We start from the raw sequence: 18,688 nt of genomic DNA on the forward strand, positions 1-18,688 counted from the left end.
TAATCCCAGCACTTTGGGAGGCCGAGGTGGGCAGATTACCTGAGGTCAGGAGTTTGAGATCAGCCTGGCCAACATGGCGAAACCCTCTCTACTAAAAATACAAAAATTAGCTGGGCATGGTGGCGCATGCCTGTAATCCCAGCTCCTGGGGAGGCTGAGGCAGGAGAATCACTTGAACACAGGGGGCGGGGGTTGCAGTGAGCTGAGATGGCACCACTGCACTCCAGCCTGGGCGACAAAATGAGACTCTGTCTCAAATAAATAAGAAATGTGCACCTTTTCTATCAGCTCAATGTTTTTTTGTTTGTTTGTTTGTTTGTTTTTTTGAGACAGAGTCTCGCTCTGTCACCCAGGCTGGAGTGCAATGGCACGATCTCGGCTCACTGCGACCTCCGCCTCCCGGGTTCCAGCGATTCTCCTGCCTCAGCCTCCCAAGTGGCTGGGAGTACAGGCGTGCGCCACCATGCACGGCTAATTTTTGTATTTTTAGTAGAGACGGGGTTTCACCATATTGACCAGGGTGGTCTCGAACTCCTGACCTCGTGATCCGCCCGCCTCAGCCTCCCAAAGTGCTGGGATTACAGGTGTGAGCCACCATGCCCTGCCAGCTCCATGGTTCTTAAACGGAGATCCAAGAATGATATATTTTCAAGGGACTTCAAGGGACTTCTGTGTGTGAAAATTTTATGCTTCAAATTCCACAAAAGTATAAAAACAATGAATAGAGTAATTTTCTGGATGACTTCCTTTTAACCGAAGACTGTCATTTAACTTTAGCATGCAAGTTTGCATTTGTCTACCAGTGATTACCAATCACCTAAAATGACAATATTTTACCCATAAGCATGCTTACAGCAACTATAAAAGTAGGGTGTCCTATCGTCAAAATGACAGCAATTGACCTACAAATTCCATCACATTCATGTTGAATTCTCTTAGCAGTTACAAATAAAAAAGTTCTTTTTTGAGGTGATAAATCTTAACTGAAAATTGTTTTGTGAGCAGCAATTTATTTTAGAAAATTTTGTTATATAAAGTAATGCTCTAAATTAAAATCTTAGATAAAACCACTCATTTTGTTTTTATTTTATAAATACCTTTAACTTCATAGTTGTATAAGAGTATCAAAACGGTAAACCTAAGTTCTTTTGTAAGTACTCTAACTAAAAGACACTCATAAGCCTGACATTTCAGACTGTCAGTGTTCAGAGCCCACACTATCTCTCCATCTTTACAGACAGTGTCAAACTCATGATGGCATAACTTATGATGGTGCAAAACTGATACACACTCAGATACCCATAAACCATTCTGGTTTTTACTTTCAGTACAGTATTCAATAAGTTACATGAGATATTCAATACTTTATTATAATAAATATGTTTTGTGTTAGATGATTTTGCCCAACTGTAGGCTAATATAAGTTGAGAAACATCTGTATTTCTATCTATTCTCCTTCAGGGATCATGGTGTTCCACTCCAAATGATTATTTAAAAAATTTTTCTTTATGGAAAAAAGATTTTCTAAGTGAAGATGGTACTATCTTGATTGCCTAAGAGACCTTCCTTTTCCCATCCTCAATTTCTTGCAAAATTTTTTATCTTATCAAAACCAATCAAGATACACACCTGAAATGGAGCCGCAGGATAAGCCTTCTTTGCCAGATGCTTGCACCAAGTGTAAATCTGCTATCTGGGCTCCAACAGCACCTCTTTTATGGTATTCACCACATTCTGCCTTCCATACAATTGTCTATATGGTAATTTTAACTCCCTTATTTTATTCTAGGTTTTATGAAGACAGAACTGTGTCCTCATTTGTTATTAAATAGTTGATTACATAACATTTTCTCAATAAATATTTACCACAGTAAAGTAAAACCATTATTTATCTACCCTTTATTTAAAAAATACTAGAAATATATTAGACTAGTGTGTTATAAATAACTAAGTTATTTATAACGGATACCAAATACATCTGCAATCTGTGTTCACAGCAACAAGCTTACTTCTCACTCTTGCTAAATTTCATGAATTTCTTTTAAAAGTACAGAACAGTATTAAGCTCTACAGAGATTGATCTATTTTTTATGACAGCTTTAAATGGTAGAGAAATTCTGAGGAGAATACAGTAGTAGATTAAGAATTGGGGAGGAGCCAAGTATAGCTTTTGGTGCTCTGATCAAGGGTATATTGCTATATTTCTTCCTAAAGTTTTTCTGCCAATAATTTCAGTACACACAACTGCCAACGTAAACATATTCAAGTAACTGAGTATTTACATGTTTCCCAATTGTGGTCATCAACAATATTATTTAATACATCTTTCATCCAAGATATAAATTATCAAATATAACAAACATAAATTATCAAATATAACGAGAAGAGGCTCACATTATCTGCCTAACTTTTATTTTAGAAAAAACAAGGTATGAAATGGTTCTATTATGATTTAAATACACTAAAAGTCAAAGAACTGAATACTCTGGATTCTAAATTAAGGGCATTACACTTTAAACCTTCCCATAAAGATTTAAAACATACCTGTCATCCAAAACAATAATTATTTCACCATGTTTAAAGGTGAGTTCATTGTCCTCAACAGCTTCAAAATCATATAAAGCTCTCACTTTCCGTGCAACCTTATTATTTAACTGAATTTCTGAAGATGGATATAAGGATTTTGTTTCTGTGTGTTGCTGTTTCTGTTCTTGCAGCGATAATTCAATAGCTAGTTTCAAAAATTAAAATGCAAAGAAACTGGAATTAATTTTGATAAGATAAACATTAGATGACAATGTAAAATTTAATAAGAATAAATCAAGCATTTTATTTGTCTAATTACATGCTACAGTTAACTTTCGGGAGGGTGCGGCAGGGCAGGGAACCATGACATTTTTAAAATAAAGTTTTTGCTCATTCTTTATTATCACGGTCTGTCATACACAGCAGCAATTATTTTTATAGCAAACAGATTGTGACATTATAATATGGGTAGCTTTCCATATAGGATAAGCCATGAACATATTTCTGTGCTTGACTCATAACTTTGGCATTAAAAAAAGGTGAAATGTAATCTCTCCAAAGGTAGCACATCAAATACATATTATTGAAAAAAGATAATGAATTAAATTCATTTGATAGCATGTCATTTGTTTTCCTTACTTTTTGGATGCTACTAGTTTTTAGATTTGAGGTAAAAATAAAAGTATACTAGTTCTTTTATCATTTTTATTTCAAAAAAATGTTCTGGCAAATACATATATATATTTTTTGAGATGGAGTCTCACTCCGTCGCCAGGCTGGAGCACAGTGGTGCCATCTCGGCTCACTGCAACCTCCGCCTCCTGGGTTCAAGCGATTCTCCTGCCTCAGCCTCCCGAGTAGTTGGGACTACAGGCACCCGCCACCATGCCCAGCTAATTTTTGTACTTTTAGTAGAGATGGGGTTTCACCTTGTTGGTCAGGCTGGTCTCGATCTCTTGACCTCATGATCTGCCCACCTCGGCCTCCCAAAGTGCTGGGATTACAGGCGTGAGCCACCGCGCCCAGCCCTGGCAAAGATATTTTAAGCAACACTAAATTACATGTGCTTGATCATTTACCTTTAGCTATGTCTTCATCCTCTTTGTTTTTGTTCGATGACGTACCATTCTTGGCAGCAGCTGAGACAGTCTGTAAATGTATGAGTAAAATGAACACAACTATCTTTTCAAACAAAACACAAGCTCTATAATTACTTGCAGATGGTAAATTTTAAAAAATACTGATACAACTGAGTTTCATTTAAAAGTGAAGTTCTTTTTTGAGACAGGGTCTCACTCTGTCAGCCAGGTTGCAGTGCATGGCACAGTCATAGCTCACTGTAACCTCCAACTCCTGGGCTCAAGTGATCCTCTTGCCTCAGCCTCCTGGGAAGCCGGAACTACAGGTGTATGCATCCACACCCGGCTAATTTTTATTTTTTGTAGAGACAGGGTCTCACTATGTTTCCTGGGCTGATCTGCAACTCTTAGCCTCAAGTGATTCTCCTGTCTCAGCCTACCAAAGTGCTAAGATTACAGGCATGAGCCACCATCACTGGTCTAAAAGTGAAGTTCTTTATAATAATTTTAAATAATTGTTTTCAAATACTAAAATAAAACATCAGATTTTTCAAGAAAACATTATAAACTCACACAGGGATCAAACTGACTTAGATTTTGCATAAATGTAACACAGAACTTGGCATACAGAAAGTAAATATTAATAGAATTTAAAAAAGACTCTTTTCTGATTGTATTCCCGATCTCAATTGTCCAAGGTCTCTTAGTGAGAGGAGCTCTGCTATAGGAGTACAACTACACGAGGAGTGTCAGCAAGAAGTCATGATCATCACTTAAGAGAGAGGAGTGGGGACAGAGACAAGAGGTGCAGTTCTAGGATTATGTGTGAAGTCCTTTTACTAGTTATTGTGGCTGGGTGGCAGTGGTCTGCCAGACATAGCAGAGAAGTAAGGAAGGTCATGCTTGAATTTAATAAACAGCATGTAAGACAGGTATCCAGGACTGATCCATCAACCGGTTCTTTACATAGATTTTTCAGAAAAATATGCAGAAAGGACAGAAGACGAAAATGTTTCCTTTTCATTATTTATAAGACTCTTATCTCAAAACTCTACCTTGTACCCTTAGGTCTGGTCAGCTATAAAGAATCTTTTTTCGGCCAGCGTGGTGGCTCATGCCTGTAATCCCAGCACTTTGAGAGGTCGAGGCAGGTGGATCACCTGAGGTCAGAAGTTTGAGACCAGCCTGGCCAACATGGTGAAACCCCGTCTCTACTAAAAATACAAAAAATTAGCCGGGCATGGTGGTAGGCACCTGCAATCCCAGCTACTCTAGAGGCGGAGGCAGGAGAATTGCTTAAACCCGGGAGACAGAGATTGCAGTGAGCTGAGGTTGCGCCACTGCACTCCAGCCTGGGCAACAAGAGCAAAACTCCATCTCAAAAAAAAAAAAAAAAAAAAATCTTTTTTTCTCTTTAATCTATGATCTAAAATAAAAGAAAATATAGTACTTCTCACAGTCTCTTTCCCTAGCCCATATCCTAATATTAATGGGAAGGAATAAGGTACTGAGAGCAAAACCCAAGGAATAGTATTTTTCTCCCCTAGACCTAAAAAAACCAGCCCACTCCATGAGTCAACATCCCTGCCTCCACACCCCAGTTCTACTAAAGCTATCCCTTCTCCCAGCAAATATATTTCTAGTCTTACATTTCCATCCATCTTGTATGTGAAGCATTCACTCTAGGCATATTCACTCTTCAACAAACAAGTCTTGAGCCTCTCAATTCCACGAATTTGTTCATTTCACTTACCTCCTGATATGACTTCTTCACTTCTAACAAAATATTAATACATTCAAGTCTCAAAATTCTACCTCTTTACCTTCTTCACCATTCCAATCTGTAGTCACCTCTTTCTCTCTTTGGTATTAAGATAGACAGTATGCAGTCTATTCCCCTCATCCTGTATTTGTCACTTACAATCTAAATATTTTTCACATGTATAAAGCTATCATTCAAATTTGCACAAATTTCTTGAATATAAGGGGTATGTCATATACCTATGCCTTCTGCATGACTGTAGACTTAGAGGAACATTAAATACACTATGTCTGATTAACTTCACAAGGTTCTGATATGTGGAAGAAATACACATAAAAACTAGAATGTCTACTAAACGTAAGGAAGGCACTATGCTAGAGAGTCATTTGGGAAGTAAAGGTGGAAAATGATAATCTAGACATACCTTGCCTAGTCTTTGCATAACATACATACCTTCAAAATATTATAGGGTCAACCATGGGTCTGAATAAATCTCTCACCTGAGAACCTGCTGGAGGAAAAGTAATTCCTTCTTCTTTCATAGATTTAATAGTTGCAGATATCAGACTAAACTGAGGGTCCTTCTGAAATTCTTCTGACCACTCCACCATTAAAGATTTCAGTTTTTCACATACTTTAGGATGTGCCTTTTAAGGAAAAGGAAAGGAAAATAAACAAAAATCTACGGTTAAAATAAGTACTTAAATTATTTAACAAGGAGAATTACCATCAAAATTCTCTTTAATTATATGAACATCAACAAAAGTCCTGAAATTTCTAGCCTAGTTGAGTAATTGATAGATGCCTATTTACATGTTGTGATATAGTTGTTTCATACAAAATGACTGTTTTTAACACCAATTCCTAAGTCTTACTATAATGACAACAAATCTTTTATATTCAGAGATTATTTCCTCCATGTTTCGGAGAATGGAGCCAGAGAAACCTGGATGTAAATCATGGCTATTCCAGTTACCAGCTGCATGACCTTGGACAAGTTACTTCTAAGTCTCAGTTTTTGCATTTATAAAATAAGAATGATAAGGGAATCTAACTTCCAAGAATCTAATGCTCCAAGGGTAGTTAAGAGCATTCAACAAGACAGTATATGTAAAATGCTTAAAGTAATGACTACTTACTAGCCCTCAAAAAGGATTTGCTATTATTTACAGTATATATACTTTGGGGAGAATAGTTTTTGGTGATACAAATTAAAAAATCTAATTTCAGAACAGTTTATTTCATTTCAATGATCTAAAAATGACTTCATTTATAATACTTTAGTAATGCCACATATAGTTATAATGACACACAATCTACATTTTTTTAATGACTTAAAGTTCTTCTGTTTTTAAAATTTACCTTATTTTTAATCACAGCACGTACTTCTGTTGCAAAATCACGGGAACATACTTCTAAATGAAATATCTTTCCACAGTTTGCCACACAAGCCCCAAGAAGCTATTAATTGAAATAAAAATATACGAATATTGAAATATTAACTTACTGTAATTAAAAACACATTTAAAATTTGCATCAAATAATAACATGCCTTGTACTCACAGTTAGTGCTTGCAGAGCAACATGTGGAACCTTATGATTTACCCTTTTCATTATGGCTTTTAGGCAATCTTTCGCTCTAAAAAAAAAAAGAGAGAGAGAGACAGTTAAGTATTTACTGATAAATTTAATTCAAACATTAAGGTATTATTCTATTACCAAATAATTTTATATTTAATGGCTCATGCCTGTAATTCCAACACTTCGGGAAGCCAAGGCGGGAGGATCACTTGAGCCCATGAATTTGAGACCAGCCTGTAAAACAAAGTAAGATCTCATCTCTATAAAAAACTTAAAAATTAGCTGGGCATGGTGGCATGTGTCTGTACTCCTAGCTACTCAGGAGGCTGAGGCAAGAGGACTGCTTGAGCCCAGGAAGCTGCTGTGAGCTGTGTCATGCCACTATACTCCAGCCTGGATGACAGAGACCGTGTCTCAAAATAAAATAAAGAAAGTATAAAATAAAAACAAATTAAAATCCTGGAAATTTCATGTTGTTAAAGGAATAAATCTATAAAATGATTTTACACAATATTTTGTTTATAGGCTCATAGAACTTTAAAAAAAAAAAAGCATGTTGCAAATGTTGTGTATTCCAAAATCAAGAGACAAACCATTTCACAAAAGATCTGTCAACACAAGAGACGTATACCAGATCTTTCTATTTCTTCAAGACAGGTTTAGCTTTCAAACAGCAAAAGCTTATCTTGAAAAAAATCTAACATGATATACAATTTTAAGAGGTTCAAGTATAAACATGTGAATGTACTATGAAAAGCTTTAATGTTAAAACAAATGCTTTCATCACTCTTCTAAATTTCTAACATATAGTTCAGCTAATTGCCACATCTCCCCAAAAGCACTTTTTTATATTTGCTTTTTTCATTCTGGTAATCTATTATATTTATATGTATATTATTTGAAGACTTTTTTGTTATATTATCTACTGTGTTATCTACTTCATTATTTAAAAGTTCCCATACATATAGAAGTCCCAGAGGAATTCCTTAAATAACTCACCTATACATTGTTATCATGTATCCTATTGTGTCAAGGCTTTAATTATGTGTGTTACTATAGCAGATTTTCAGTTGAACTCTTTTTCATGTAAGTTAATCCCATAAATCCAGCATTCAGGCTTTTTTAACTTTTATGTCCCAAAAGTAAAACAACTGACCCTTTAACTACATGAAAGTTAGGGACACCAACACCCCACGCAGCCGAAAATCTGTGTATAACTTTTGATTCCCCAAAAACTTCACTATTAATAGTCTACTCTTTTTTTTTTTTTTTTTTTTTTTTGAGACAGAGTCTCGCTCTACCGTCCAGGCTGGAGTGCAGTGGTGCCATCTCGGCTCACTGCAAGCTCCGCCTCCTGGGTTCAAGCGATTTTCCTGTCTCAGCATCTCAAGTAGCTGGGATTACAGGTGCACACCATTATGTCCAGCTAAGTTTTGTATTTTTAGTAGAGATGGGGTTTCACCATGTTGGCCAGGCTGGTTTCGAACTCCTGACCTCAAGTGATCTGCTTGCCTCGGCCTCTCAAAGTTCTGGGATTATAGGCGTGAGCCACTGCGCCCAGCCAACTAACAGCCTACTCTTGACCAGAAGCCTCACCAATACCATAAACAGTAGATGGACATATATTTTGTATATACATAATATACTGTATTCTTACAATAAGGTAAGCTAGAGAAAAAAAAATGTTGTTAAGGAAATCATGAGTTGGAGGAAGAGGGGTTGGTCTTGCTGTCTTAGAGGTAGCAGAGGTGGAAGAAAACCTATGTATAAGTGAACCCTCGCAGTTTAAATCTGTGTTGTTCAAGGGTCAACTGTAATAAAGTCTCATTTTCCTCTCAAAGTTACATCACAAAAAGAGACACTGGTTATCAAGTTCCTAGACATTCACTGAGCATGACTGGACATCTTACCCATTAGGAGTACTTCCAACTTTGTCACATATGTCCATAATAAGACTCCAATCTTCTGTAGTGTTGTACTCATTCGTGGCTTTTTCTATAAAATATATTGGCATACACAACAATGAGGACACATCTCATATAACACTAAAATACCAGTAAAGGCCCAACAGTTAAGAAATCCTACCTTTTCTATTGCCGAAGATACTACAGACGACCTTCAGAAGACAAAAGTACTTCTACTAACTTCAATTTTAAATTGTATAATTAAATGAACTAAATATCTTGAGGTAAAGCAATAAAATGCCTTATAAATAAACAAATTACTAAGTATCAATAATCCCATCAAATTCTAATTTGGAAGAAAGTTTTAAAAATGTATAATCAGGGCCGGGCATGGTGGCTCATGCCTGTAATCCCAGGCATGGGAGGCCAAGGCAGGAAGATCGTTTGAGGCCAGGATTCGAGACCAGCCTAGGCAATATAGATAGACCCTGTTTCTACGAAAAATAAATTTTAAAAATTAGCCAGGCATGGTGGCAAATGCCTGTAATCTTAGCTACTTGGGAGGCTGAAATGGGAGGATTGCTTGAGCCTATGACTTCAAGGCTGCAGTGAGCTATTATCATGCTACCGCACTCCAGCCTGGATGACAGGGTGAGACTCTACCTCTTAAAAAAATTAGAAAGTATATCATACAAGTAAATATGCACTAAACTGTCCAATAAAGCATCGGTTTTGTAAATTTTTTAAATAGATAAGGGGTCTCACTATGTTGCCCAAGCTGGTCTTGAACTCCTGGGCTCATGGAATCCTCCTTGGCTCCCAAATGTTGGGATTACAGGCGACTGCACCCAGCCTGAAGCACTGTTTTCAATAGCAAAAAGGAAAATTGACTAATAAATTCATACAATGAAATATGAAATGAGGAATACAAAATTAAATGAACAAAAATTTATGAATCTCAAAATATGATTTGCTTGGGCTTATAACGCTGAGTCAAAAAAGCTAACAGCAGAAGAATTTATAATATTTACATGAGTTCTTTTTTTTTTTTTTTTTTTCGACAGAGTCTTGCTCTGTTGCCCAGGCTGGTTGGAGTGCAATGGCACGATCTCAGCTCACTGCAACCTCCGCCTCCCAGGTTCAAGCGATTCTCCTGCCTCAGCCGCCTGAGTAGCTGAGACTACAGGCGCCTGCCACCACACTCGGCTAATTTTTGTATTTTTAGTAGAGATGGGGTTTCACCATATTGGTCAGGCTGGTCTCAAACTCCTGACCTTGTGATCCACCCACCTCAGCCTCCCAAAGTGCTGGGACTGATTACAGACATAAGCCACCGCACCCAGCTACATGAGTTTTTTAAGACAGCTTTATTGCTATAATTCATGTATCAATACAATTTACACATTTAAAATGTACAATTCAATGTTTTGATTATATTCATAGAGTTGTACAACTAACACCAGTATCTAATTTGAGAACATTTAATCACTTCCAAAAGAAATCCATACCCATTGGCAGTCACTGTTCATTCTCCCCACATATTCCCAGCCCTAGGCAACCACTTGTCTACTTTCTGTCTCCAAAGATTTACCTATTCTGGATTTTTCATATAAATAGAACCACACAATATATGTTCTTTTCTGACTGGCTTCTGTTATTTGGCATAATGTTTGCAAGGGTCATCCACGTTGTAGCATGTACCAGTACTTCATTTCTTCTTATGGCTAAATAATATTCCATTGTATAGATATACCACATTTATTCATTCACCAGTTCATGAACATCTGGGTTGGTTGGTTGGTTGGCTTACTGAGACAGGGTCTCACTCTTGCCCAGGCTGGTGTGCAGTGGTGTGATCACAACTCACTGCAGCCTTGATCTCCCGGGGCTCACGTGATCCTCCCACCTCAGCTTCCCGAGTAGCTAGGACTACAGGTGTGCACCATCATGCCCAACTAAGTTTTGTATTTTTTGTGGAGACGGGGTTTTGCCATGTTGCCCAGGTTCGTCTCAAACTGCTGGGCTCAAATGATCTGCCCACCTCGGCCTCCCAAAGTGCTGAGATTACAAGTTTGAGTCATCATGCCCAGTCAACATTTGGATTTTTAAAAATGTTTTTGGGCCAGGAGCGGTGGCTCACGCCTGTAATCCAGCACTTTGGGAGGCCGAGGTGGGCAGATCACGAGGTCAGGAGATCAAGACTATCCTGGCTAACACGGTGAAACCCCATCACTACTAAAAATACAAAAAATTAGCCGGGTGTGGTGGCAGGCGCCTGTAGTCCCAGCTACTCGGAAGGCTGAGGCAGGAGAATGGCGTGAATCCGGGAGGCAGAGCTTGCAGTGAGCCAAGATCGCGCCACTGCACTCTAGCCTGGGTGACAGAGTGAGACTCTGTCTCAAAAAAAAAAAAACAACAACAAAAAAACTTTTTGGCTAATATAAATAATGCACTGATGCGATGAACATTCATGTACAAGTCTCTGTGTGGACATTATGCCTTCATTGTCCTTTGGTGTATATCTAGGAGTAGAAATCCTGTGTCATATGGTAACTCTAAGTTTAATTTTTTTAGGAATGGGCAGTTTCCCAAAGGAACTATACTATGGTACATTCCCACCAGCAATATGTGAATGTTTCACCTGAAGTTTCACAACATCCAAAAAATACACCATATTCTTTAGGGATATATACACAGGTAGTAAAAATATTAGAATGCAGGAGAATGATAAACATCAAACTTGAGGGGGGTTCAAAAGAAGACAGGGGCTTCATTGTATTTATAAAGGTTTATTAAGTTGTACAGTATGTATCTAGAAAATATTTTCAATATCTTTTTTTGTGGTCTGAAATATTACATGATCAAAGTAAAAACTGACAAGTAATTAACCTGCATTGTGAGAAATAAAATAAATTAATTAAAGGTAAACTGTTAAAAAGCATGATCAGAATATAATGATTGAGTTATAGAGCATTTTTACTTTATTAACTTTTACAAAAATTTCAATATCAAAGAATACAATTTTTTCTGCTAGTATGGAGAGGTGGAGATATAAAAAGTACCACTTTAGAAACACTGTATCACATTTTATGTCTTTTCCTCTTTATTATATATACCTTGTAATTTCAAATATAGAATAATCTAGCAAAACATACATATATATATATACATATATACACATATATGAATGACAGGTAATATCACAGTGATCATCAGGAAAGATGGTAGGAATCCAGAGTAACTTCTTTTTTTTTTTAATAGCAAGGAATAATCAAAAGAAGCCAAAAAATGAACAGGCTTAGCAAACAACTATACGTCGTGAGTAAAGAGAAACACACCAATGCAGTTAACCTCAGTTAAATATAGGAACTCGCTTTAAAAAGCCATGCAAATTGCCTACTACTTATGGATGGAAAGCAATTGTTTTGACATGTGATGAAATGACAAACCAGGGGTTTTAGAAAAGTAATACATTTTTGCCTACTGAAAGTTCTAAATCCAGGCACCAAATGCTACGCAGGCAAAACATACCTACTCAGGTTTTCATCTTCCCTTGTGCCAAAAAGACTATTGCTTTGGAAAGTCAGAGCAGACTATACTGTTTTAGAGGCTTAAAAGGCTTAACTATTTCTGAACTACATATCTAATAAATTCCATGAATTTAGAAGTACAGACAAGGAAAAACCTCCTAATTCTACGAATCCTTTTTCCAATCCCTTTTAAAACTATGATGCATATCCTTCCAGACATTACATACACACACACACACACACACACACACAAAAATAATAAAAGTTAATGCAAAATTAAATAAAATAGTATAAGGTGTATAAAGGCAGCACCCAAAAACAGACAACTCCTTCCTTGGTTAAGCTATGAACAAGACGAGAAACAAAACAGAATAAAATAACACTTTTGTTATTAACAGAAGCTTTAGATACACTAGCCAAATGAATTTGTTAATAGTGAACCCCAGAAGTGGGCATGCCTTAGCACTAGAGAGGGGAAGGCCTCTCCCTGCAGGGGTAAGGCTCTGCATAACTTATTCCATGGAGAAGCAAATGAAAAATCACTCAGTGGTGGTGGAAAGACTAGCTAGTCCTACACAAAAGGGCATATGTAAGACCAGTTACTCTCAAACTTACCAATCAGGTGTCATCACACCAGAGACGAAGTGAATAAAAAAGCAAGGGCAAACCAGGTGAGGTGGCACACACCTATCATCCCAGCACTTGAGAGGCCAAGGTGGGCAGATCAGTTGAGTCAGGAATTCAAGACCAGCCTGGGCAACATGGTAAAACCCTGTCTCTACAAAAAACACAAAAAAGTTAGCTGGGCGTGGTGGCACGCGCCTGTAGTCCCAGCTACTTGGGAGGCTGAGGTAGGAGGATGGCTTGAGCCTGGGAGGTCGAGGTTGCAGTGAGACAAGATCGCACCACTGCACTCCAACGTGGACAACAGAGTGAGCCCCTGTCTCTACAAAACAAAACAAAACAAAGGGTAGGCTCAGGGTGACACTAATGGAACTCCCTTCTCACAAAGGAAACCACAGGGGTAGAGAAAAAATATTCCCCACTAACATTGTGATCATACTAAATGCATCAGTTCTTAACATGCATTTTTACTCATAAACATCTGTCCACATTCAGAAATATACGTCTATACCAGTATTTTTAGTACCTGCATAATGTACCATTACATACAGAGTGGCCACAAAGTCCCAAAACAAGCTAGAGAAAAGTTATCAGCAAACTGGTTGTAAATCCATTAGGTACTCAGTCTGTCTTGTTATACTTATTGGTATCTTTCATATTGGTGACTCACATAGACTAAATATAAAATAATTAGGAAAGCAGGATTTTGTGCATAGTCCTTTCTAAAGATGTTTCATAGCATTTTTTTGTTTAGCATCTGTCTTTGCCACAACCTTTCACCACATTCCACCCCCAGAATGAATGTAACCATCATGGCACGAATTTTTGTTTGTTTTGTTCACTATTATTATTCTTAGTACATAAACAGTATTTACGGCACGAAGTAGGTGCTCCATAAATATTTGTTTCATGAGTGAATGAATGATGTTGGTTGTTCCTCCACATCCCATTAGCCTGGTACAATGTGTAAGGTGGGAAACAACAGCAGAGCTTTTGAGTACATGAACTAAAAGGGCTTTAACTCTGATGCCCATCTGTGGACATAGTTTGGCTGATGTGTACAAAGTTCTGGACCAACCAAAGCTTCACTGCTGAACATACAAATATTCAACGGGCTACATAGGATCAAACTTCAATAGCAACACCACATGGCAACAAAACGTAACAGCACTAGTGAGCTTATGAGGTTCTAGTTCTCCTCTTGTTTACTGAAGAGAAGTAACTCTCCGTTTGGGAGTCTCAACAAGGAGACAGGGTAAGTGGGGAAGGCAATGCTTCAAAAGCTTCTTAGATAGGTAACTAACTTTATATACTGAGTCTGAAAAGCAAATCATATATATTACAGCTTCATGCTAATCTTTCCTATTTGTTTATGATGCAGTTTTTGCTATAACAGAATCTACCATTTTTCTTTTTATAGTGTCATTTAGCATACTGTTTGAATTACCTGAAGATTAAATATCTACCCACATTCTTTTCTGTATATTATTCCCCTTTCACATGTAAATCTTTAACGTATTTAGAACTTCATTTAATATATCTGGAACCTCACATGTGATGTGAGGCAGGAACAGAAAAGTATTTTCACGAATTTTTTGTCAGTTCTATTATTTAAGAATCTATCCTTTCTTCACTGATTTGAGAAGCCAGTATCATCAATTATCAAATTTTATGAGTATGGATACGTATGAGTAGAAAGACACACACATAATCACGTGAATCTGATTTTAGACCATCTAATAACCTAACTAGTCCAGCTAGAACTCAACTTTTCATGATATTTTTCCAATTCTGGTCATGTAATACATTAAATATGAAGCCTATCTGATGCCTTCTAAAGCCGCCCAACAATTTTTAAAATATCTAATTAGACTATTGTTTATTTAATTTCCATAGAAAATGGGAAATTCCTGATTTGAATACTCTATCAAGCATAGTTTAGTCTCTACAAATATAAGACTCACAATTACTCTTTTTAAAAATATAAAATCTGAAGACTTCATAATGGCCTGCCAAAAAGGACTTTGTTTTTCAAGGGAGCTAAATAACATTTAAATTATGCACTTAGGAGTATTTTAAACCCCTGGAAAATTTTAAATATTATAATTAAGAAACCATTCTTTTATAGCATGTCACTTTGCCCAATGTTGGGGCCCTATATCACATTCTGTGTCAAACGCATAGAGAGGTAGAAAGTTAAAAGAGCCCTCCTGGGGCCTAAATGCTACATCGCCGGCATTTGGTGGGTGTAAGTCATAACATTTCATCACCAGGCTTTGATTACTGTATAAAAAGAGCCTCAAATACAATGTGAAATAGCTTAGAAAGATTCTAACAATATGATAAAGAATAATTCCATCAATACCTACCTGCAAGGAACAAAAAGGCTCCCCCCCTTACAGTCATTATGTTCAAAGTACAGCTTTAAAAAGAATCTAGCTCTACCCATAAAACTTTTAATAAAATAGGCTCTATCAGTAATAAAAAACTTAACTACATAAAATAAGAATGCTGCAAGAAAGCTTTAAAGCTCCTCCTATTATGTTTGCAAATAAAAATTCATGACTAGTCTTCTGCTTCCAAACATGATAGAATATCTGGTACCAGACTTGCGATCCTACCAAAAACAATGATAAAACAGGCCAAAATCAATGAGGCAACTGTTTTCAGGGAATGAATAGCAGGCAGAGCAGGTCCCAGATCTTTGAGGGAAGGGAAATATGTAGTGAGCCTCACAGTGGCCTCAGCTTTCTGCCTTGGAATACTTTCCCGTCCAGCACAAGGAGGACTAGCCCAAGTAGAGAAGGACTAGCCCAAGAAGAGCGAGAGACGGAGACCAGGTTTCTAAGCACAGTGATTAACCAGAGGCCCTTGGCCAAAGGCTGGGCTACACAAACACACTTGAGATGAGTCTCTATGGGGTCTAGCAGAATTACCTGCTATGGGGCTGAAAGGTCAAGCAGCACTGGGAGTCATCCTCCCTATTATGCATGGAATGTTTGTGTTCCTCCCAAAATTCTTATGTTGAAGCCGTAATCCCCAGTGTGGCTGTATTTGCAGATGAGGCCTCTAAGGAAGTAATTGTTGTTAAATGAGGCCAAAAGGATGGGACCCTGATCCAATAGGATTAGTGTCCTTTTAAGAAGATACACCAGAGAGCTAGCACTCTCTTGGTGTACACACAGCAAGGAAAAGCCATATGAGGGCACAGCAATAAGGGGGCTGTATATAACCCAAGGGGTGAGCTCTCACCAGACAGCACCTCTGCTGGCACTTTGATCTTGGACTTGCAGGCCCCAGAACTGTGAGAAAATAAATTTCTGTTGCATAAGCTACCTAGTCTATGGTATTGTAATGGCAGCCCAAGCAGGCTCATTAACACTGCCCAAACAAAGCAAGAGAACACTTCATGCATTTAGTTGAAAATCCAAAAAGGGCACACCTTAGGAGGAAAAGCCCTCTAGAATTTAGTTCAAAACCAAAATAGGCCTCCCTCACAAAGAATAAAACCAAGCCTGTCAAAACGTAAAAGATCCCTCCAATAATATTACAACCTGACAGAACAAAACTCAACACCATTTAAAGGAAGACAATGTAATTTAGCCTCCCTACAAAGAATAATCACAATGTCCACCATAATATAAAAAATTACTAAATAAGCAAACAAGTGTCCCAAAATCAAGATTAGTCAATAAAAATAGATGTCAGCATAACCCAAATGTTAGATTTGGCAAGAAAGAACTTTAGAGACATTATTATATTTTCAAGAATGCAAACATTGGTGAACGCTCAGCAGAGAAATGAAAGCTATAAAAATGGAATGTCTGAACTGAAAAGTACAATATCTCAATTTAAAAAGCCATTAAATGGGCTGGGCGTGGTGGCTTATACCTGTAATCCCAGCACTTTGGGAAGCCAAGGGTGGTGGATCACGAGGTCAAGAGATCCGAGACCATCTGGCCAACATGGTGAAGCCCCGTTTCCACTAAAAATACAAAAAATTAGCTGGGTGTGGTGGTGGGCACCTGTAGTCCCAGCTACTCAGGAGGCTGAGGCAGGAGAATCACTTGAACCTAGGAAGCGGAGGTTGCAGTGAGCCAAGATTACATCACTACACTCCAACCTGGGCGACAGAGCAAGACTCCATCTCAAAAAAAAAAAAATAATAATTGTAATACCCGATCACGTGGAAACTTAACAATCAGGATGTGGATAATTTAGAGTAAACAGAAGGCAACATAAAAATGTATTATGATTAAGATATTACATATTAATACCTTTGGACATGACTAAAGCAATTTAGAACTTTGTCTTAGTCTGTTTTACACTGCTATTTAACAGAATACCTGAAACTGGGTAGTTCGTAAAGAACAGAAATTTATTTCTCACTGTTCTGGAGGCTGGAAAATCGAAGATCAAAGCACTGGCATCTGGTCAGGGCCTTCTTACTGTGTCCTTACATGGCAGAAGGTAGAAGGACAAGGGAGAGTGAACCCACCCCGTAAGCCCTTTTTATTGCAGCATTAATCCATTCACGAAGGAGGTACTCTCATGACGTAAACACTTCCCAAAAGTCCCCATCCCCCAACACTGTTGCATTGGGGACTGTCTCCAACTCGTAAATTTTGGGGGACACATTCTGACCATAGCAATCTTAGGGAAAAAAATTGCCTTTTATCTATTAATAGGAGGAAAAAAAACCTCAATTGCTTCTATACCTTAAAATTGCAGTATAAGAACCAAGAAAAGGTAGCCAAAAAAAAAAAAAAATATATATATATATATATACACACACACAGATATATATAATTTTTTTCTAAAGCAGAAACAAGAAGCTGGGCACCATGGTGGTGCACACCTGTAGTCCCCACTACTTGAGAGGCTGGGGTGGGAGGATTCCTTGTGCCCAGGAGTTTAAAGCTGCAGTAAGCTATGATCAAGCCACTACACTCCACCCACACCCTGGGTGACAGGGTGAAACACTTGTCTCTAAAACAAAAAAAGAAAAGAAAAAGGAAAAAGAAAAAAACCAGAAAATGAAAAACAAGTAAATGAGTAGAATTAATTTGCATACATTGCAGGAAACCACAATGATAGCTTTTACTAAAGATAGAAACATTCTTTCTTTGGACTAATTCATTAAAAAACTAAATTCTTCAAAAATGTAGAAAAGCCACTTTTTTTCTAGTCTATGAATAAATTGTATATGTTTAGACTATTAAAATCATTATATATACTTACTAGGTTTCTAGACTACACAATTCTTGTGTAGTGAAATTTAGATTAAAATATTTAAATGCCCAATACCTCAACCTGACAGACTGTAAATAATTCTACTCCTTCTCTCCCTTAAATGACAATGACTCTATTTAGCATTTTATAGTTAAACTTAGGTTTACCATAAATTTTCTCACTTAATTTTCCACCCCATTTAATGTTCTGTTTGGGTTAATGTTTATCGATGCAAATCTTTACCCTGCGGAAAGCAGCAATACACACAGTTCTTAAAAATACATTCTGCATACCATTTTTTTTTCTTTTTTTTTTGAGATGGAGTTTCACTCTTAGCTGCCCAGGCTGGAGTGAAATGGAACGATCTCGGCTCACTGCAACCTCTGCCTCCTGGGTTCAAACGATTCTCCTGCCTCAGCCTCTGGAGTTGCTGGGATTACAGGCATGTGC

At 37.5% G+C, this 18,688-nt stretch overlaps 1 protein-coding gene across 3 annotated transcripts in view; it reads right to left on the reverse strand.

The window, feature by feature from the left end:
• The window catches only part of STAM2 (signal transducing adaptor molecule 2), a 57,151-nt gene that overhangs the window by 24,584 nt on the left and 13,879 nt on the right, over positions 1-18,688 (reverse strand). For 2 of the 3 annotated variants that reach the window (XR_008677892.2, XM_019022760.4), the window contains exons 2-7: positions 8,859-8,943; positions 6,931-7,006; positions 6,730-6,828; positions 5,868-6,014; positions 3,606-3,675; positions 2,545-2,731 (exon numbers count right to left, since the gene is read on the reverse strand). Coding sequence is in view for 2 of the 3 variants with exons in the window: in XM_019022760.4 (XP_018878305.1) it covers positions 2,545-2,731; positions 3,606-3,675; positions 5,868-6,014; positions 6,730-6,828; positions 6,931-7,006; positions 8,859-8,943 (664 nt within the window). In the remaining variant the exon portion in view is untranslated. Of the gene's footprint in view, positions 1-2,544; positions 2,732-3,605; positions 3,676-5,867; positions 6,015-6,729; positions 6,829-6,930; positions 7,007-8,858; positions 8,944-12,997; positions 13,207-18,688 lie in introns of those variants that run through there. The other variant, XM_031008810.3, reaches the window with a different exon arrangement.

This window comes from Gorilla gorilla, chromosome 11, assembly GCF_029281585.2.
Source record: "Gorilla gorilla gorilla isolate KB3781 chromosome 11, NHGRI_mGorGor1-v2.1_pri, whole genome shotgun sequence".
NCBI classification, from domain to species: Eukaryota; Metazoa; Chordata; class Mammalia; order Primates; family Hominidae; genus Gorilla; species Gorilla gorilla.